Below are 23,027 nucleotides of genomic sequence, written 5' to 3'. Positions count from 1 at the left end.
TTTGGTGACCGAGTAAAATAAAAGACTCAGTACAACCAAGTAAAATTTTTTATAAGGTGGAAAAAAATAAAAATTAAAGGTTAAACAATTTTTCTTTTTTTTTTTTTTTTTTTTCTTCTCTTTTTATTTTGGGTTTCCAGCAACGAAGTCCTGGTATTTTTTCATACCTTTTGGTGACCGAGTAAACTATAAGACTCAGTACAACCAAGTAACATTGTTTATAAGGTGGAAAAAAAGAAAAATTAAAGATTAAACAAGTTTTCTTCTCTTTTTTTCTTTTTTTTTCTTCTCTTGTAATCTTGGGATTCCAGCAACGAAGTCCTGGTATTTTGTCAGACCTTTTGGTGACCGAGTAAACTAAAAGACTCAGTACAACCAAGTAACATTGTTTATAAGGTGGAAAAAAAGAAAAATTAAAGGTTAAACAAGTTTTCTTCTTTTTTTTTCTTTTTTTCTTTTTTTTCTTCTCTTGTAAGCTTGGGATTTCAGCAACGAATTTCTGGTATTTTGTCAGACCTTTTGGTGACCGAGTAAACTAAAAGACTCAGTACAACCAAGTAACATTGTTTATAAGGTGGAAAAAAAGAAAAATTAAAGGTTAAACAAGTTTTCTTCTTTTTTTTCTTTGTTTTCTCTTTTGTTTTCTTCTCTTGTAAGCTTGGGATTCCAGCAACGAATTTCTGGTATTTTGTCAGACCTTTTGGTGACCAAGTAAACTAAAAGACTCAGTACAACCAAGTAACATTGTTTATAAGGTGGAAAAAAAGAAAAATTAAAGGTTAAACAAGTTTTATTATTTTTTTTCTTTGTTTTTCTTTTTTCGTTTTCTTCTCTTGTAAGCTTGGGATTCCAGCAACGAATTTCTGGTATTTTGTCAGACCTTTTGGTGACCGAGTAAACTAAAAGACTCAGTACAACCAAGTAACATTGTTTATAAGGTGGAAAAAAAGAAAAATTAAAGTTTAATCAAGTTTTCTTCTTTTTTTTCTTTGTTTTTCTTTTTTGTTTTCTTCTCTTGTAAGGTTGGGATTCCATCAACGAATTTTTGGTATTTTGTCAGACCTTTTGGTGACCGAGTAAACTAAAAGACTCAGTACAACCAAGTAACATTGTTTATAAGGTGGAAAAAAAGAAAAATTAAAGGTTAAACAAGTTTTCTTCTTTTTTTTCTTTGTTTTTATTTTGTTGTTTTCTTATCTTGTAAGCTTGGGATTCCAGCAACGAATTTCTGGTATTTTGTCAGACCTTTTGGTGACCAAGTAAACTAAAAGACTCAGTACAACCAAGTAACATTGTTTATAAGGTGGAAAAAAAGAAAAATTAAAGGTTAAACAAGTTTTCTTCTTTTTTTTTCTTTTGTTTTTTTTTTGTTTTGTTATCTTGTAAGCTTGGGATTACAGCAACGAATTTCTGGTATTTTGTCAGACCTTTTGGTGACCGAGTAAACTAAAAGACTCAGTACAACCAAGTAACATTGTTTATAAGGTGGAAAAAAAGAAAAATTAAAGGTTAAACAAGTTTTCTTCTTTTTTTTCTTTGTTTTCTTTTGTTGTTTTCTTCTCTTGTAAGCTTGGGATTCCAGCAATGAAGTCCTGGTATTTTTTCAGACCTTTTGGTGACCGAGTAAACTAAAAGACTCAGTACAACCAAGTAACATTGTTTATAAGGCGGAAAAAAGAAAAATTAAAGGTTAAACAAGTTTTCTTCTTTTTTTCTTTGTTTTTCTTTTTTGTTTTCTTCTATTGTAAGCTTGGGATTCCGGCAGCGAAGTCCTGGTATTTTGTCAGACCTTTTGGTGACCGAGTAAACTAAAAGACTCAGTACAACCAAGTAACATTGTTTATAAGGTGGAAAAAAAGAAAAATTAAAGGTTAAACAAGTTTCCTTCTTTTTTTTCTTTTTTTTCTTCTCTTGTAAGCTTGGGATTCCAGTAACGAAGTCCTGGTATTTTGTCAGACCTTTTGGTGACCGAGTAAACTAAACGACTCACTACAACCAAGTAACATTGTTTATAAGGTGGAAAAAAAAATAAAACCTTGATTAAAAGAGAACGGAAAAGTACAAGGAAAAAATATTGAAACAAATACAAATTAAAAACAAAGTGCGTAAACTGTAGTATTATTCTGTTTATTTCCTATTTTAAGGGCAAATTTTGTAGAAATCTCGATTTAATAAGTATTTCTACTGCTTGGTGATCTTCTTTTGCTTCTAATCGTGAAACATTTAGATATTTTGGTGATATCTTGGACATTCAAGCTAAAGTATTGATGAATTAATTAACTTTTTTCTTGCAAATGATTAAATCCTGCATGAAACAGCGATGTAATGTCTGCAATAAAATATGTCCCGACCTCCCTTCTTGTGCAATTATAGTGCCTGGACATGGCTAAATGAAGCATTTCATACGGTCTTAAGGGCCTTACATGACCTTTTGCACCAAAATAATACATTACGTCACGGTGTTTTATGCCCTGGGGGTCAGTGTAATGTAAGGTTTTTTGTGTGTTTTTTTTTAACTTCTGAAACTTACAAAACAGACTCGCAGTCTATTTTTGGTTTCAGTTTAAATATAACGTATTCCAATTCCGCAATAAAAAGAAAAAATCCATGTTTTTAAAGGACGAATTTTATCTTTCATTTTACCAAATATACCTAAAAACTTCTTTCTCGAAAAACAAGAAAAAGAGTGATACTTTTCTTCAACAAAGCATCATATCCTGCAGCAGGTTGAGCTGCCCAAACAAGTCTCTGTTTTCAGATGCAAAAACAGGTTTGACCCAGTGGAGTCTGGGTGATTACTTCTTCACCTACAAAACTTTTTTTTTAAATATATTTACTCAAATACCTTTTTTCTATTCTCTAGAGAGATAAAGTGGCAATTGTTTCTTCCCTTAAATGTGTCTTTGTACTGATAACTGAATTACAAAGAAATAAAGGAGCCTCTAAACAGATTGCCTTTTATTGCACAGTGACCTGTCATTCCTATTCAAAAAACTTTCACTGAGATAAGTTAAGTCAGTTGTATCTGAAAAGGCTCTAAAATAAAATAAAAAAACGTCCATTTAAAAACTTAAATTCTTATCTTGTTTTCTTTTCTAGGGCCTATCAAGGACAAGAGATGGGCTTTTAGTAGCCGAACTTGACCTAAATTTGTGTCGCCAAGTCAAAGACAAATGGGGATTTAGAGTAAGTCTGCTACTCTTTTTTCTAATGAGTATTGAGTATCTTGAGTATTGATTCAGACTTCGTTGCGTTAACACCAAATTTTTTTCGGATATAACCCTGCTAAAGATGTGATTTTCCCCTGTTGACTTTCAGTTAGGATTTATTTACATTAAATTGCGATGACAAGGTAGACAGCCTCCAACACTTCACTTACTTCTCTCGCATTGAAACCACCAGAAAAATATCATTCAGCACTCGGGCGGTGATGTTGTTTTCCAGGAAAGATTATACTTTCGCATTGCGCATAAGGATTAATTGTTTGGATATTGACCTAACTATATCTATCGACTCTTTTTGACCTAGAATTGGCATTGCAGTTATTATTGCTGAAACGTGAGCAAGATGTTAATGGAATATGCATATTCGCCTGTTCTGAATTTTCTCCAATCAAATTTTCGTGAAGAAATCGATGACGTGACAATAGTCAATCATGCACTGTAATTTTTTGATGTTAACGTTATTAAAGATGCCAAAGCGGAGTTTTGGGGAATAGGAGAGGCAAATAAAGCTGTTCCACAGTGGAAGGATGACCTAGCTTCGCGGAGAAATTTGAAAGATATTTTGGACTTGTTGCGTCAATGTGACTCTGATAATTCCCTGCTCCCAATTTTTGTCATTGTCTCACCTACTGAAGTGCCGGTTATCCCCGCAGTAGCTTACTCCAGGTTAGTCAGCAAGATTAGCTCCATAGACCGAGCCCTTAAACAGATAAACGAAAAAGTGACATCTTATGATCTGAATTTTCCCTCCTTGCCCAGTGCCTCGTTTAAGACAAATGTAAACACATCAACTCCTACTGTAGTAGTCTCTGGAATTTCTCCCAAGGTTGACAATCCTTTGAAACGTCACGATTCCATTGACCAAATCAAGGGACCGCATGCCAATCATTCTATCAAGCCGTCGGGCAATAAACTTTTAGTGCAGATTGACCCAGTTGCTGCAAAGGACTTTTGTGATGCGGTACCTAATGTTCTGAAGTGCGATGCAAAACTTCAAGAGCGGAAACTCGTTGGAATAGTTAAAGGCATACAGCTAGCTTATGACATCAGTTTGTTCGTGGGGCGTGAAGGAGTTGTAGACGCTAAGTGCATCGGGCAGTCTTTGACTGTTAAGCTATTCTTCTACGATGCTGTTGGACTTTCAAATACACTTCGTCACGGACTTAAACTAGAATATAAGACTTTCTGACTATTTGAGCGCCTCCGTCCTCTCCGTTGTTGTTATAATTGTCAATCGCCTGATCACGTCAAGGTCAATTGCACCTGCCCTCCCCGCTGATCCTGCTGCAGCGGTATGCATTTATCAACAAAAGTTACACCATGTTTGGCTGAACCGAAGTGTGCGCTATGTGGTGAAGGCCATGTTGCATTCAGTCTAAAGTGCCGCGTAATCCGCAATGCCATAGCTAAGCGTGCCTCGAACAAGAAATGACTGGAACAGTAACGTTTTCTGTGTGTTCCTTCAACCTAAATGTCACCAAAGACAAAGATTATTCAATAAATCAGAAAATGAACGATTTTGACATCGTGTTGCTACAGGAACATCTTTTGCCGGCTGTAAGTGTCAGCTCACTAAACAGAAGCGACGAACATGTAGTTTATTCAACCAGTGCCAGACATACGAGGGGCAGACCTTCCGGAGGGCTTGCATGTCTTATGAATAATAGACTTTCGTGCTTTTCTCCCCAGTGCAAACACTCTTACGATAATTTTATTGCCCTTCCAATTGCAGATCTAGTGATTATCAATACTTACTTACCTACCTGATGATAAAAAAACAGTTTTTTCGATTAATATAGTTACAAAAGTTGTGTCATCTCTGAAGAAGTTCTTTCGGAATATTAAAAATCACAGATTCAAGTGGATCACAGTGCGAGACCTAATATTGTATCATATATAAAGAGTTGACTCAGTCTGATCTTGTGCTTCAGTCTTTGCCAGATGGATATAAGATAGTAGCTAAGAGTGCAGATTTTTGGTATATTCATAATAGCGGACGTGTGTCTGATATAGACCACTGTGTTTGCTCGGCTGGTGTGATATGCTCGAGTGTCGATGTTCATGGTGAAGAAAGAGATTATGATCACTTCTCCCTATCTTTTACCGTCTCTGTTTCGCATTCTTCTGGCCCGCATCATTGTGAATCTTCTTTACGGGGCACGAAATGGTATAATAAGCATGAATGGTATAAAGCTAACTCGACATTATATATCTGTACTTTGGAAACTCTGCTCTCATCTGTGACAGTTCCTTACCATTTACTTTGTACCAGTGTCCTCTCGCCTAATGCTCGATTACAACTTAATTCTTACTATTCTCAGATTGTGGCCTGCCTCAAACAAGCCGAGGCCATTGCTGTCCCTGTTTCGCGTATTCGCTCAAAACCTAGAAGTTCTTTATGGAAAGAGGACCCTCGGTTAAAAGTTGTTAAGAACAGGGCAAAAATGTGGCTTTAAATATGTAATGCGCGTGGCCGCCCCATCTCGGGTAGTGTATTTAATATTAAAAGAAAAACTAAGTATGAATTCAAATCTAGCTTGTGTAGCGTCCGATATAAGGGTAAGGAATTTTCGAAAAGTCCTTAACAATGGAGTGAAGTGGTGATTTGTAGTAAGCTAAACACGACTGATTCGTTTAGTTTAATTCATGGTGATTCATGGGTTAGTCATTACTCGACAAGTTTCGGTACAGTAAATTGTTCAGTCCATTCCAGGTTTTGTAGATTGCTTGATTCAGTTATTCCGCGTAGACTACGCCAGAAAGATATTATCCCTATTAGTGCTGAGTCTGTTGTGAAAAGCATTAAAAAACTAAAATCTAAGTCTGTTGATTTGGATAGAATTTGCGTTGAACATTTAAGAATCAATTCTCCCGAGTTAATTAGCCATCTGCAACTACTTTTTCAGATGTGTGTTAGTAGCTCACTAGTGCCTGATTCTTTCCTGTGTGGTACTGTTACCTCTGTTCTGAAGCGAGGGAAGGATCCGATTAATTGTGGATCCTACCGCCTTATCACTGTAGCGTGTAATTTAAGCAAACTATTTGAATATGTATTGCTCCCATTTATTCAAGATAAGGTGGATTATGACGCAAATCAGTTCGGTTTTAAGTCGCGTATAGGATGCCAGCATGCCCACCGTATACTTGCAAAGGTGTTACAAGAAGCACATCGTTTAAAAACGGAAGTTCACTTTTGTGCGTTTCACTTTTGTGCGTTAGAATAGTTCAATTATTTGTGTACTTCGGTTTTGGTACCAGAATTCATTTATTCAGTTGAGGCAGGGTTCCCGGGCCTTTGGCAAAATCCCAGTTAGATCTGGGGTCCGTCAGGGTGGTGTGCTTTCACCTCATATTTTTAAAGCTTGTTTATTGAATGTTCTTATTATGATACCGCTTTCTTACTACTCAGGGTTGTAAAACGTCTCCTATATTGCATATGCGGATGATCTTCTGCTTCTTAGCAGGTCAAAGTTTACTTTAATGAAGTCTGTGCTACTAGTAACGCGGCTGTATGGGGAAATTGGATTAAGCCTCAACACTGATAAATGTGAATATTTAGTGTTTAATTCAAAATCTTCAGCAACGCCACTTGATTGCGGCTTATTTTCTGTAAAAAGTGTTTAATCTTTCCGATGGCTTGGGATTAATATTCACAAGTCGCTTACGTTAGTTCGTTTCTGGGCATTGAGTGATATTAAAGATAAGCTGAAACTGGGGTATGCCAAAATTGTCCCCAGCAGAGGAAGACATAGCAGAAAGACATTAGCTAAATTGGCCTCGATCTTTTGTAACCATGCGGGTTTGTTCCCAGCTGGCCTTCACATACTGTTTCGGGATATTAACGATATTAGAATTATGTATTTCAGATATTGCAAGTTTTTATTGTATGTACCTCGCATATACAGTAATAGAAAGATGATGCGGAATTTTGGCGCTCCGGATATTGTAAATTGTTTTGTCGGACAAAGTAGCCGTTTTCAAGAGAACATTTATGCTACTTTGGGTGTTAACCACCCACTTGTCTGGGTAGCAGTAGCGCTTTGAGTGTAATAGTTATTTATTGTGTTGTTGTTAAATGTATCTTTGTGGTTTTTTTTTTTTTTGTTTGTTTTTTCTCTTTTCTTGTGTTATTCCACTTCATTTTCTGTATAGTGGGTCAAAAATAAATTATTTATTATTTAATAAGGAATGCTACAACGCCAAAATTGGTTTTGATAGGTTTTTGAAGCCACTAATTACAAATGTGAGGCTACGATTGTATTATGATTTTGATTTTTTTTTTTTATTATTTCGTCTATTTGGCATTCCGCCTAATTTTCAGTTTCTTTAAACTTTTCAAATACTATCGTTATTTTACATGTGGAGATTTTTTTTTGGGGGGGGGGGGGGCTTTTCCATGTCAAAATGAATTTGATTCGTATATCTTTTTCCGACTCTTTGTGTATTCAATCAATATATATTTATTAGGGAATTTGTATAAATGTAGAGTAAAGGACAACTCTGTTCAGTAGATTAACTTTATTGTGGAAAGCATGACGTTTGAAAAAATCAATGTTCGTGTTTGTCGTTTCGGTGCATTATTGTGTTTTTCAATTATGGACTCGATTCCCCAACGAAGAGAAAAATTTTCCACGGGGGTGGGGAGAATTTCCTGCTGAGAAGTTTTCCGCAGGGTGTGGAATATTCCAGAGGTAGGGAATCTTTCAATATATTTATTGAAAGATTATATTTACTGTCCGCGTGGGGAATCTTTCAAATATTTTAAATATAAAAATACCATAGTTATTGATATATGGGGGTGGATTTCCCGCAGAGATGAAATTTTTCGTGGGGTGATTTTCTGGGGTAATTTTCCTTGGATTTTCTTTGTTTTGAGATCCGAGAAACGCGCGACAGGTAAGCTATGTTATCTGGGCCGTGGAAGGAATCACAATAATGCTTCACCAGTAGAGGACAAAAGAGTCGAACAGGTATATAAATAAATATGAAATGAAGATTATCTAGAAGTGAATCTTACAGTTTTCCCTAGATTTTGTTTGGTAATCTAGGGAAGTGCCTAGGACACGAGACCCCTGGTGGATGTTTTAAATGTTTTATTGGCTCCTTTTAAGTTAAAAGAGGTTGATAGAATGATCGAGAGGTTGAAAATAAGCATAGATCTCAGAGCAGACTTTGCAGTAAATGCTTATTCAGAATCCGGCTGTTTACAATTAATCTAGTAGGGGTTATGAATGGGATTGTATCTTGGATGAATTATATAAGTTATCCAAGCCCTTGTCTGTATGAATCTTTGTGATCCGAGTTTTCTGTGGTTTTTAGGCTGAGTAATTACTTAGGACAAAATATATACGTAGTCAATTTTAACAAAATATTAAACAAATAAATTTGTAATATCTTTCCTATGATTAATGACAAATTTTGGATACAACTATTTTAGGACTTGGATCTATTGCTCGCTATTATGGTAATAGCATTTTGGTGATTTTATCACTCTCGAACTAAATTTTAGGATTAATTTGCTTCTTTTTTTTCAGATGACTCAAAGACTCGAAATATACCGAGATCTTCTTCATGAAGCATGTCTTCCAGATTTCAAGCCCCAAGTTGTTAAAGAACAATAAAACTGTTGCTGTATTTTATTTTTATTCTTTGTTTTTTTCTTCTTTTTGTAGAAAGTGCCAAAATTTTAATTCTTTTGAAAGCAATTTTCATTTTTAAAATAGAAAAAAAAATGGAAACGTAACTACTTTGTTTTCGTTTAGTTGTGATTAGTGATGTTTATAATTGGGTCAAATAATAAGTTTTTTTTCGTCCTGATGCTGAACATCAGATCGTGTGCTGTTTGGACGCCGCACTCCTCATTAGGTCTTTGTGGGTGGAATCAAAGTTTGTCTCTCACAGAGATCAGGTGAATACCGTGCAATACCAAATAATAAAATAATTTATTTATTTTGCCACACTGCCTTTCCATTTGCGAATAAAACGAAATAAAAATATAGAGAAACGGGTATTCTTTTTCAACAAGATAATTGTTAAATATTAAAAGTCCAAATGTTCCGGCTTCACGTCTGGAATCCTTTATTAACGGTACGAAAAAAAAGGGAAAAGAAAATAAAACGAACTAACCTAACATAAATGAAAAATAGAAAGAAAGTGGAAAAAACGAAAAATCTTTACAAAACAGAAAAAGAAGAAAAATTCATATCGTAAAAATTTCCAATATTTATTTATCACAAGTACATAAATGCAGAACGTTTTTAACTTGTGAGGTTTTTTTCTCTTGTTTTTGTATAGAGTTTGTGTCTTTCTTTTCCCCTTTTCTTTCTTTGTTTTATTTGTCTTAGGTTAGTTTGTTTTATTTTCCCTTTTTTCTCGTTAATGAAGGCTTCCAGGCATGAAACCAAATATTCGGACTTTTATTATTATTAGGGGATAAAGTTTGCTTGTTCTTTTTTTTGTTTTGTGGCTAATTATCCACCGTCTTATACAAAAACCAAACCCGTTATCTTATACCTGCATTTTATTTTACTTGTGTACCCAATAAAAAGACTTCATTTTCACTTATGTAAGAACTAGTTCAAAACTTGAGGAGTCTGGCTGCTAAACAATGCACGTATTGAGACAGTAATGAAAATTCTCTTGTTTTGTTTGTTTTTTCAATTCATTTTTCATTTTCATGACAAACAATTAGAGTGCCTGTTAGCTATTTATCTGAAAGCCAACATTGTCTCTTTCTTTGAAATTCAAATTCACACCAAGCAATAAATTAATCAAGCTAGTTAGATCTTGGAATTTTTTCAGTTGTTGATCAAAAAGAAGTAAAGTTTTTCCAATTCGATGGGTTATCTACAGTAAGATATGAACTGTAGTATACTCAATAAACCCTAACAACCGATTTTAGGGTGTATATCCATTCGAAAAGTTCATTCCCGTTAATCTTTCGGTTAGTTCAATTGTCGAGAATAAGTTTGATATAGTTACGCTCATAGGTCTGATCCTCGGGATTTCGGGTCAGAATCGGAAAAAAGTGTTTTTTCAACCACTGCGAGAAGCTATATCTTCCTTATTATCGCATTAAAGAGGTTTTGGGGTATTATTTTCTGCTATTGCATAAATGTTACGGATAAGATCTACTGCTTTGTCTGTATATATTCCGGATAAGTAAACTGGTATAGGGAGTGTGGTTTTGAAGTTAGTCACAGCACCCTGGAAAGAGAGAAATGGTATATGTTTTGCTATTCACTTTCCTATTGCGGCAAAAAAAATTATTCCTGGGACTAGTGAAGAGTTGCTCAAATAAAATTCCAAATGAAAACACGAGAGGTGAGGATAAATATGTAGTCAAGCATATTGTATTTCCACGCTGATTTTAAATGTCTATCCTTTACAGGATTGAAGTTAACAGGAAAGGGAAAACTCTGAAGCAGTATTGGATTCCTGTAAAGGTCATACCAGTACATTCACTGTCTCAGTGAGCCCTATTTTCAACAATCCAATGCCCTTCTACAAATAATAAAAAAAATTTCAGGGTTTCTGCTATGCGATTACTCCAAAAGAAAAATTCCCCTAGATGACTTGTATTTAACTAGTCACAGTACAAAACTGGGGGATAGCTTGTTCAAATAAAAAATAGATCTGAAGCCTTTTTTTAGTAACAAAGACCCATTTTCTGCCGCTAAATGAAAATTCTGGCCCTAAAAAGACCAGACTGCTATCGGGCGAGGATTCATAAGACAGTCAATTAAAATAGAATTATAGACATGCTGCCATTCTTCAGTACGAAAAACTAAGCAAATTACAAATTATTTATGCCATGCTTCAGTGACATGTTGCCACCTGGTGATCAGTTATGTCACTAGGTAGTTAATTGGACTACGTTATTTTTAGGTCTTAGATTTCTTTTCTAGCCGCACTACCCTTTCTAACTAATAAAAGAGATTACCTCATATCAAAATCCCGCTCCCTGTTATTTTATGCTACAGAACGAAACTGTTGGCCTTAAAACTACTAAACTGACATATTGCGAAAATTCTGAGGTAGCCAGTCAATTTAGAAGGATAAATCAGCTTTATGCCGTATTTGGTCCTTGGGTATTTGATTGCAGTTCTGCAAAATTTGGGTTCTTCTATCTTATTGTTTCAAAAGTTAAATTGAGTTGCTGGTGACCGGTTTAAAGTACAATATACCTACATATATAGAAGATAAATAATTCTTAGAATGAACCCCCCCTCTACTGTAGAGAATTACGAAAGATTTAGTTCCAAAAAAGAGCGTTCTTAGAAATGATACCTCCTGCATTTGGAGTCTCTTTCAATCCTTGCCACTTCATGTCTAAAACAAGAGCAGGATCAATGGTCACCAGCTCTACGATAACAAAGATGTAATACAATAAGACACAGCAATTGCTGAAAAGTTTTCTTGGAAGAAAGCTGGATGAGTATCACCGTCCTTGCATAAAAACCTCGTATATGGTTGAGTCGAAAACATCAATTCAGGAATACTTTATCGATCGTGAATATGAACAAGGCAATACAAAATTTTAAGCTCTTCCGTAATTGAGTCCATTCGGATGCCAATAAAAAAAGCTTATGATTTATACGTACCATATCTGTTGGTGTTTCTTCGATTTAGTCAAAAACGACTTATCTCTTCCCGTGTTATCTTCTTAAAGAAATTGTACGACTGTCTCATTTATTGCAATTCCAAAACCCTCACTAAAAGACCCTACATACGTAAATTTTTTCGAGCACCGATTACAGCAGCTCAGTGGTAAACGATAGCGATACAGAAACAGTGCCCTGTACGCAAGATTTTCGAAACTAAGCATCAGGGTCGCCACCGCTGGTGATTTATCACCAGATCTGTTGATTTTTCATCTTCCTGGTGATTTTGTTGAATCAGGGGATTTCTGGTGATTTTTTTTTAAAATCTTGTGATTTCTGGTGATTTTCATTTAATTTGGTGGATTTTTACAAAATCGGTTAACATTCCATGCATGATTGGTTTCGCTGTCTTACTGAGGTGAAATAATCAGTGACTTTCATATTTTATGTCTTGTTTTTATTCGTTATTTCTAAATAGTGGCGTTATATTGGGCTTCTGTGTATCCTTTTAGCTTGGCAATCAGCTTCCCCATAGATACAAATTTTAATTTATAAGTACATACATGTGTGTCCCATGTGTAATAAAAACGGATTGAGGCTCAGAAACGAAAAAAATCTCAGGTAAAGAAAGCATAGTCCCACATGAACATAGATTCAGCGGCCTAGTCTAGGTTTTTTTCAAGGGACTTAACAGTCTCAAGAAACCAGGGGGCTCAGTCTCAAGGGGCTCTCGACTAAGGAACAAGGGAAATAAAATTTATCATCACTTGTCAGATATTTCAGCTTAGACTTGACCCAAGACAATTTTCCGGAAGTAAAATAATTATATAAGAAATTGACACCATTTGAGTCGTCTTTTTCAGAGCTAAAGTTCACCACTAAGGATATCAACTATGGCAGGGGAATTAAAAACGCTCATAAGCAAATGAAATTCGATTTGAGGACAAAAGAGGATTATTGGGGTTATTCTTTTCAATGGAAACCTAAGAAAAAGAAAAGATTTTGCAAAGTAAAGACAAAGAAAAGTATAAAAGTAGTTAAATAAATAAAAAAGGCTCCTCATATCCAGTAATAGGATTTTAGGTAACAATTTCAGTCTTTGCCTGGAACTCCGGTTTTATGTATAAATTCGCTTCCTTCTTGAGCAGTTGACGACCTTTGAAAAACAAAATGTCTTAGCTCAGGGAGCCCAACGCGTCTTTTTGGTGTAAAGCTTATCATTACTGACCACCGATTTCTGGTGATTTTTGTGAAATACTGGTGATTTCTGGGGATTTTTTTGTTGAAAATCTGGTGATTTTTATTTGGTTGTGGTGGTAACCCTGCTAAACATCTTGGACACCAATGGTAACTGCTGGTTATCAATAGTTGCATGATTTATGTTAAAATATTATTTAATTCTATTGCTATTATTATTAAGTTCTTTTATTATCAAAATTTATATTTTTTAAAATTTATTATTTCATTAAAAATATATTATTACATTTTAAATCCTTTCATTATTAAATCCTGAAGTTTCTTTTATTAATAAATATCTAATTGTTATTATTCTGATTTAGTTTTATTGATTTTCCTGCTGAGAAGAAGAAAGAAATTAAGGATTTCTAGAGTAAAGACTCAATTTGCTGAAAAAAAATCATTAATGATGTGAGTTTACAGTTTGTTGGTAGCTGAAACAAAATTGTTATTAAAAGTGTTAGCTAACAATTTTTGTGGGGATGGCGAAAAACGACCTAAAGGAGGCCAAATAAGAGAAGACCTAGCGGAAAGGGATGTCTTTTATAGATTTCGCACATCCTTGCAAGGTTTAAAAGAGCTGAATATGGAATATCCTATAATACAAGATTTTCAATCTTTTCTACTTAATGTGAGAGCACAACATGGGAGAATACACTATTTTGATTTAGATATCGATAAGGCACTTTCTTTAATACTCACTAAACATGCCATAGACTTGGGATGTTTAAATGGTAGTCATTAGCTTGGGCTAAACCATTTTTTTCTGAGAGCCGGGGGAGAATCCTAGTCTTTATTGAGCTGTAAATTAGATATATTCCCTTGTTAGTTTTATTGGTAAAAGGTAAAATTCCACTTTAGCTACTTTTGGCTATCTTGGAAAGGGATTAGGATAGGAAAATGAAACTTTAAGGGATGGGTCTACATGCTAAAGTATGTCCTGGGAAGGTATTTTGAAGTACCTACCTCTACTCCTTCTCCCTCTAGAGGGTCCTGACCTTTAAAAATCTGGTGTGTTATAAAAGTGAATCCTTACAAATAGATCTTCTGCTTAAATAAAGTAGGCCTACAACAAAATTGTTTTCAGTTTCACAACTTTGCTCAGTCCCAATTTATAAGGTTTTAAAGATATGCAAATGCATTTCTTAAATTTTGAAAAAAACATTAATATGGCTTAAAATTCTACTTGAATAACAATACAATATGATACAAATTTATTATGCCAAATAACAAGAATTAAATGAAACACAATATAATACAAATAGGCCTAATCACTCTTCCTTGTCACTTATTTATTAAAATGAGACACAAAATACTGTTGAAAAGACAATCTGTATTGGTTGGTAGCCACAGGCTTACAAGGCTTGAGTTTATTCTGGTGACTTGTATTACACCCTGTTCTAGCCAGTTCAGGGAGCAAATAATCTTGATGCCTGCTTGACTTCAAAAGCTTCTGTCCAAAGGCCATTGTAAGCTAGTGTTGCCTGGCATCAAGTCCATCTAGGCCTAGTATTTTAAGGCTTTCATCATAGTTTATGAGTTCTGGACCTAATATCACATGGTTAGCTTGTTCCTGCACATATAACAAATAACACAAATAATAGAAATTGCATTTTCAGAACTAAAGCCAGAGAAAAAGAAATAGATAACTGAAAATTAAAGTAAAATGTTGTTTTGTCAAAATTTCAATAGGTATAGACCTGTCAAGTAGGCAAATTTCAGGACCCACTAGAGGGAGAAGGAGTGGAGGTAGGTACTTCAAAATACCTTCCCAGGACATACTTTAGCTTGTAGACTTATCCCTGAAAGTTTCATTTTCCTAACCTAACTCCTTTCCAAGAATGTACCTACACAATTTTTACCATGTTGGCTTTATTTGCATAATAGATAACAAACTTGCATCTCTTACCAAATTTATGTTGGGAGTGATCTATGAAAAGTTTCTAATAGTGTCTATATACCTGGAACACTAGGGTATAATAAACATTTGGTATGAATAATCCAGATACTGTTGTCTGTTTCATCCTGAACTGTTAAAATCAGAACTAGAAGAGTAGAGTAACTGAGTGTTTGGTTGGTGTATATTAAAAATGTTAACACAAATACACACTAGGTATTCTCTGACAACTTAGGCAATATTCAACTGCAGGCCTAGCATGGTATTTTAATGAACTGCTTGATGTCAGATTAGGACAAGTTCTTAAAGAAAAAAAAAACTGTCTTGCTTGTCACATAGTATAGCCAGTAAAGGATAGAGGCTCAATGTTCATTTTGATTTTTTCTCTGTCAAATGTATAAATCTTATCCATCCCCATGAATGGGGATGTCTCATCCTAAGTGACTCATGCTCATCTAAGTGACTCATGCAAGTCACTTAGATGGAAGTCTTCTTCCATGTCATGCTAACTACTGTCTTTGCTGTCAAAATTCAAGACTTGTTTTACCTTTTTCTTGGTAACCAGTGCCTTCTTACTTCTTTCATATTCCTTTTCTTTGGCTTTTTCTGTACATTTTGTCAATGGCTTTTTACAGGTGAGTCAGTGGCAACAAGGCTTTTTGTGCCTTTGAGGCTGATAGTATTTTCTTGCCACAGCTTTAGGGTGAGGGGAATCTTTTAGAGATATTTGGACATGCAGACATTTCTCCCAGTAATTCTGGACATACATTTGAAAATGTACCTGGTTTGGACACATACTTGTTTTCAGGAGGATTCTAACTTGGAGGAGCTGATTCTGTATGATCAGAGACATAGGAGCTCAGAAATTTGACATTTACCAAAATTATCATGGCTGATGGAGTATACTTCTGAAACCCTAAAAGTAGATAGAATATTTTGCACATGAAAGTCAGTAGGAAAGTACTGCCAAGTGGCTATTCAATAGTATCAATTCTGATGAGTTGGCCAGGATGGTTAAGGATCCCCACATTAGCAGCTCTCTTTAAGTGAGCTTTTAGTGCTAAAAACCATGGAACAATTCAGGGGCTAAAGCTTTTGACTTGTGTTCAGTGGGAATGTAAAGATTATAATCCATTTAATTTAGCAAATTCCAATTACAGTAATTTGGATCATATGGTTGTCCATGTTCAAGAGGATCTTTGAGGCAAGACTGCATTGTGTTTGCTTTTGAAAGTGTTTTGGAAATTTATGTAAGGTTTTCAGTGGTCATCAATCTACTTATATAAGCAGCAGCTTTTGTGCCAGTGAGTGCACTAGAGACCATACATTGTTTAAAATGAACACACAGAAAGACCATAAAGAGGGTGATTGTAACACCTGTAGCATTAACAGTACAGCATGTTGTTTCAAATTTGCCCATCTTGGATGATGTCAGTAGACTCACTTAATTAACACCTTATGGAACTATCACTTTATTAGGTCTCTGCACAGTCACAAGGCCAGTGTTTGTCTACATTCCATGTAATATAAAAAAATTTCTCCTTTCAACACTTCTGAGTATTTGTCAAAGCACTCACTGACTGTTGCTGGATTAAATACTGTTGCCAAAGCAATGCTTGCATTCTGAGAAGCTTGAGTAGGCACATCAAGGTCTCTCTGAAATGAAGTAAACCAATCCACCTTGTTACTTTCTTAGTTGTGCACAATCTTTTCCTGGCTCATTTTTGTATAGCCTATTGCTAGGTCAGAATGCGGCATTCTTTTGGACTGAGTCCATAGTGCAGCTTTCTAGCTTTTGTGAGATAAATGATAAATCAGGTGATTTATTTCCACTTAATATTTTTCATGCCTTTACAGGCTTTGAATACCTCTGGCTCCCTACTCTTGGGTTCATTTAATGGCATTTTCTTCCATAGTTCTATCCATCTTATCAGGCTTGCTAGAGTGTTGAATTGCTTTGATGCTTTCTCAGTACCCCTGGTGAAGTATATTTGGCTGTAAGGGGGCTATTGTGGACACCCCTGTCCATAATAGCTTGATTACTGGTATCCACAACCCCCCTAAATTCATCACAACAAAACTTTGAAGTACCCACAATTTGCATCCCTAAATTGTGATTATTGGATTTCTAACCTAAGTAGCACTCTTTCAAACCTAGCTGATAAACTACTTGTAAAGAAATACTGCTTGCTGTCAATTGTAATTAAGTGGATAATAAAAGTGCATGGAGATGGAGTGTCCACATTATCCAAGGGTCCATATTGCCCCAGTCTCCCCTTCATCCAGAATTTCCTCAGTGTGAATGAAGGGTAATGTGCTGCTAGACTACAGGCATATCTGTGTAGACCAGCCTTAAATCTAATCTGTTTTACATAAAATCGTTTTTTGAAAGTTGAGTAAAAACTACAATATTTGGAATGTTATAATGCTCAATTCTGTTCTTATTTACAGACACAATTGTAGTCTAACTCGGGCCTGACTCAATTCCCTTTGCCCTAAAGATTTTCTGACATTTTGCTTTGCTAACAGGAATTTTAAGTGTTTCGGCTGATAGAGGTGAATGAATAATTCTTCATAGTGGAAACACTGCTTATAATCAAAGGGCTTCAAATTACAATTACTTGACACTGTACATATGCATTTACTGTGGTTTAATTTATGACTAAGACATGGTCAGTTTATTTATAGATGAAATTAATTTTTTTTTTGCCTTTTCCATTGATGCTCTTGGACTGTGGTTTGATTTATGACTAAGACATAGTCAATGTATTTATAGATGAAACTAAAAGATTTTTTTGATTGATACTGTTTCTAATATGTGACTTACTTTTGTTTGCTCTGACTGTGACTTGTCCAATCATTTAAATCTAGTTAGTCTCTAGACTTATGCACTTAAAATATTTATCATTTTCAGGTAGACTGGACAGAACCTTGGATATTGGCGCTTATTATTTTTCATATATTTAACCTGTTTATGGTAATAGGCCTTAGGAATAGACCAGCATTTCAGATTCCTCATTTTTTTTCTCTATGTAAGTCATCTTTGCCTCATAGTATTAGGTTCTTGTCTGTTTATTATCTCTTTTAATTTTACTTAGTTTCCAAAATGTTGCACTTATTCCAAAAAGCAAAGGATGCCGCCAGTTATTTGTATTCAAAATTACCCACAACCTGGAGTTTTGTATTATGACTGTTTTCCTAAACCAGAGAGTGTTCTAGAAAATTAAGAACATTGTACCATAAAGAAATTGTTAGTATGATTAATTGTTGAGTCACTGTAAGGCTACCACTATAATTTTATGTTTTGTTGGGGGGGGGGGTTGCATATAAAGGTAGCTATGACTTGAAACCAATTATTTTTCAAATAATAAAACTTCTATTGTATATGCATTTTTTATGTATTCTAGAGGGGGGGGTTAAATTCTTTGCTTCCCTTGTTAAAAATCTTGTAACATTCCAAAAATAAATAACATCATTATCAACTTCCAGATCCACTGCTGTCTTTGTGTGCAAATAGATTCAAATAAACATTGCAATAGGAAAGTTTTTCCAAAAATAAAAATTTGGCTATTAGATTTGCTTTTCAACTTGGTATTTGAACAGTTTTGGATGCAAGAAGCAGTATTTTGGCAAGTATAAACATGGACAATGGAACAAAAAGTGACATTCAACACGGTTAAATTAGCAAAATAAAAAAAAAACAGACAAAGGGGAAACGTCAGTTAGTAATTATTTTGAACAAAATTCACCAAAACTTGAATGTCCAATAAATAAACTCATTCAGCACTGGCTTGGGATTTCAAATTTCAAGTAAAAGCAAACAGATTTGCCCATCAAGTAAGGTAAAATCCCCGTTTTAATTTTGTACCCATTTCATGAAATACAACATGCTGTATGTTACTTGTAACTAATGCCAAATAGGCTAATAAAGATAAAATAATTACTCACAAAAGGAGATTTTTTTAGCCCCCTTGTTCAATTTTCAACTTAATTTTGGAACAAACGAAGTGTAAATAAAATTGCCTTCTTTTTTTGTTCTTTCATTTCACTTTCCTGTACGCTTTTAACCATAGTATTTGTTGTATTTTCAATAGCCTTGTGAATATTTTTTTTCTCACAGATAGTTATTACCACTTTATATGTATTTCAAAATTTAATGCTTTACATAATATCGAATAGTATCACTAATTAGGGGGAGGGGGATTACCCCCTTCTTGATTTTTAAAATAGATGTTTTTGTCTCTTCATTAAAAAAGATCAAAAATTGTCTTCATTACAAAAAAAATTGTCTGCTGAGCTTGTTATTCATTGTATTTTAATGTGAAATTGGCAGTTAAAAAAATGTTAAACATCAATGGCTGCTTGCTGGTTTTCTATAAATACGAAATACCAGACTTACACCTTCAAACATTTATTGTCCATAATATGCTCCCCTTGGTCTCCCAAGTCAAAAATTAAAACCTACTGGATCCCCTGCCCAGAATTCCCTCAAAGCATCAGCTGGATCCATTAAGCCTTTATTTTGTACCCATAGCCATACTTCAGATACTGCAACTTCACCTTTTTGATAACCTGGATGCGCGCATTGTCTTTTGATTTAATTCAACGTCCCCTTACCATTCCCTAAAAGTTTAAACATAGTGCTTTTATCTGTTCATGAAATGTTGCAGATGCGCCCTTCTTTTGATCTGGACGCACGTAGTTTCTTTTGGTTTAGTTCAACGTCACGTTCAACTTTCCCTGCATGTTTCAACTTAATATCTGTAGCTGTTCCTGTGATATTGCAGGAACGTCATTTTGACAACCTGGATAAACATGATTTCTTCATATTTAGTCGAGTATCCTCTCCAATACTCCCTGGAAGTTTCAACTAAATAACCTAAACAGTTCCAGAGATGGTGACAGATCCATAGTTTTGACAACCTGGTTGTTCTTGGTGTCTTTGGACTTAGTAAACATCCCCTCAAAATTCCCTGAAAGCTTCAACTTCATGCCATTAGCCGTTCCGTGGAATTACAAATTCTATCTTTTGATGACTTAGATACACATGGCGTTTCTTGATTTAGTTCAGTATCCTCCTCAAAATCCCCTGTAAGTTTCAACTTAATGCCAGGAGCCACTTCTGAAATATTACAGATATGCCCTTTTCATAACCCATGTGCTCATTGTGTATTTTAATTTTATTCCAAATCCCCAACAACTTTCCCTGGAGGTTTCAACTTAATACCCTTAAACGTTGCAAAGATATTGAAGAGAGACTATTTTGACAATGTTGCTGCAACTAGTGTCGTCTGATTTATTTCAATATTCCCCTCAGCATATCCTGAAAGTTTTACCTTAATATTCTTCTGTCAATTGCTGAGGTTTTCAAATTAATGCCCTTAGCCTTGACTGAGATATTGCATATACATTGTGTTGACAATATGAATCTACGTAGTGTCTTTTGATATAGTTCAACATCCCCCTAGACAAGCCCTGATAGTTTCAACTTCATATCCTTAGTCATTCCTCAAATCTTGCATATATGCCTTTTTCTCGATCTGGATGCACATAGTGTTTGAAATGTTGCCGAAAATATGTATGGTTTAGAATTAGAAAGAATATAATCCTGGATTAGAAGGAAACGATGAAAAACTTGGTCATTGACGTTTTCCCCTTAAACAGCTCTATGATGTTCCAGTGCCCAGCTAGAACTAGAGAATAAAAAAAAGTAAAAAAGGATACATCAGACCTATACATACAAAAAAAGAGATTTTGCTTGTTGTTCAGACCAGGGGACTGAAAGTTTGTACACCCTTCTGAAATATGGATGCACATAGCTTATTTTGATTAAGTTCAACATCCCCCTCGAATAAGTTTAAACTTAATACTTTTAGCTGATCACTGTATGGTGCAGATACGTTGATGCACATATTGCCTTTTGACTTAGTTTAATACTCCTCTTAATGTGCCCTGAAAGTTGTTACTTAATACACTTAGCCATTCTTGAGATTCAGATTCAGATTTTATTCACCAATAAATACAGAAGGATATGCAATGCTCTCATTCCCCCTCGAAAGGCTCCTTGGCCAGGGATACAAAATAAATTGACACCAACTCCTCAGAGGAAAAGGAAAAAAAAAATGCTATTCTGTTTGATTCTTAACTAAATGGTCCTTAAGAATCCTTTTAAAAGTCCCAAACGAGTGGCATGTCCATACTGAAAAGGTAGGAAATTACAGACCTGTTGACAAGCAATGAAGGGATTGAATTCTGATTGCATAGTAGGGGTAGCAGAAATGCAGATATTACATGAAGAACGAAGGCTGTATGGAGCTGAATCAGAAATAAACACAGGAGTTTTTTGAAGAGATTTTGGAAGATTGCCATGAAACTGATGAAAGACAAAAGAAGCACAATAAAGAATGTAAATAGACTGTAGATTTAAGTGTGATGTTGGTGAGGAATGGTTTGTGTCCATAACCAGACTCCGTGCTTTATTACGCATTATAGAAAGTGACTGCAGTGTAGAAGGAAAAGTAGACATCCATACCCTGGGGTAATAAGAAATATATGACTGGACAAGGCAGAAAAAAAGAAGCTTCATAATAGATCCAGGAAATGTGTGTCCAAGTTTTCGAATGATACCCAAACTCCCTGAGTCCTTAACCTTAATCATGGCTCTATGGTTTCTAAATGAAAGGTTCTCTGGTCTACACAAGGAGCCTTGTGACACATGAAGGTGTGTAAGGTGAGGGAAAGCTATACCAATTCGAGAAAAATAAGCGAATATGACTTACCAAGATTCAAGGCCAAGTAATTCGCATTAAACCATGAAATGACTCTTCCGAATACTGCCACAAGGTTACTTGACATGACATTCCGTTTAACCAAGGGTCCCAAGAGTGGTGTCATCAGCAAAAGCAACAAGAAAAATCTTCATTAGAAGAGCATTGGAACACGAACGAACATCAGGATGACACAGCTTGCAGCATGCTAGAGGCCTGGTGTTTTTGACTGCTGAAATTAGATCATTAACATAAATCAGAAATAAAACGGGGCCAAGAACAGATCCCTGAGTGACGCCATAATCTACTTCAGAGGGGTTCCGGAAAAGTGGATCAAATGAAACAAGCCTACCAGAAAGATATGATTCAAACCAAGAAAAAGTATTTGATCTTATACAAATATGCGATAGTTTCCAAAGAGAATCCGACGAGTCAAGGAATCAAAAGTTTTACGAACATCCAAAATTAAAGCTGCCAGGATATGACCAGAATCTATTACCAAATGAATGAAATTAAAGAGAACTGCTCAAGCATGCTCTGTAAAGTGATTCGCTCAGATTCCAAACTGGAAATCGTGCAAAGATCCTTTTGTATCCAGAAAACTAAGAAGCCTGGATAGCATAGCCTTGTAAAAAATTTTGCTGAAAACAGATAGGAGAGAAACTGGCCTGTCATTAACAGGATCACTCCGGGAACCACCTTTATACTGCACTACGACCTTAACTCGCTTGAGAGATTCAGGGAAAATTTCTATCTCTAAAGACAGATTGACAAGCTTAGTCAATGGTGAAAGGATAGCTGGCAGATTGGCACGGATGATCCTTATAGGAATTCTGTCTGGCCCTGAAGACGATGATCCTTTAAGAGTATTCACAATACGAGCTACCTCTTCAAGACCATTGACTTTTAACATGAGTGTCCAAGATAGGCTTTGATATCGCAACGAAAAGTTGTAGAGCTTGCAGAGGAAGCAGTTGTCTTCCCTGTATTAGCAAAGTAAGAGATACGCTCTAGCTGGACATCTTCTTCTTTTTGAACGGTTTTACCATTGACTATCAGCGTTGTTGGAACTGAAGGCAGCGTTGTTGGAGCTGAAGGCTGAGTAGGTCTAAGAACCGAATTAGTTAAATACCATGTCTTCCTAACATCCTTTCCACATTCAGAAAATTTCCTATGACAATACTGAGACTTAGCCTTCCGACACAGAGAATTAAATATACTCCTGTAGGCCTTGAACCGTTAATGGTGAGCTACAGATGATGAAGCCTTGTAGAGCTTTCAAAAATAAATTTTCCTTTTC

General features: G+C 35.3%; 1 protein-coding gene across 2 annotated transcripts in view; it reads left to right on the top strand.

Annotated features, from left to right (window-relative positions):
- The window catches only part of pyd3 (beta-ureidopropionase pyd3), a 61,567-nt gene that overhangs the window by 16,431 nt on the left and 22,109 nt on the right, over positions 1-23,027 (top strand). The window contains exons 8-9 of one of the 2 annotated variants that reach the window (XM_089099401.1): positions 3,100-3,190; positions 17,879-17,992. In XM_089099401.1, coding sequence (XP_088955527.1) covers positions 3,100-3,190; positions 17,879-17,992 — 205 coding nt within the window. Of the gene's footprint in view, positions 1-3,099; positions 3,191-8,758; positions 8,986-17,878; positions 17,993-23,027 lie in introns of those variants that run through there. The other variant, XM_089099400.1, reaches the window with a different exon arrangement.

This window comes from Artemia sp. Qi Xiang Cuo, chromosome 13, assembly GCF_049724085.1.
Source record: "Artemia sp. Qi Xiang Cuo chromosome 13, ASM4972408v1, whole genome shotgun sequence".
Lineage (NCBI taxonomy): Eukaryota > Metazoa > Arthropoda > Branchiopoda > Anostraca > Artemiidae > Artemia > Artemia sp. Qi Xiang Cuo.
Note: the sequence above shows the minus strand (reverse complement) of the source record. Positions and strands in the feature narration are given on the sequence as shown.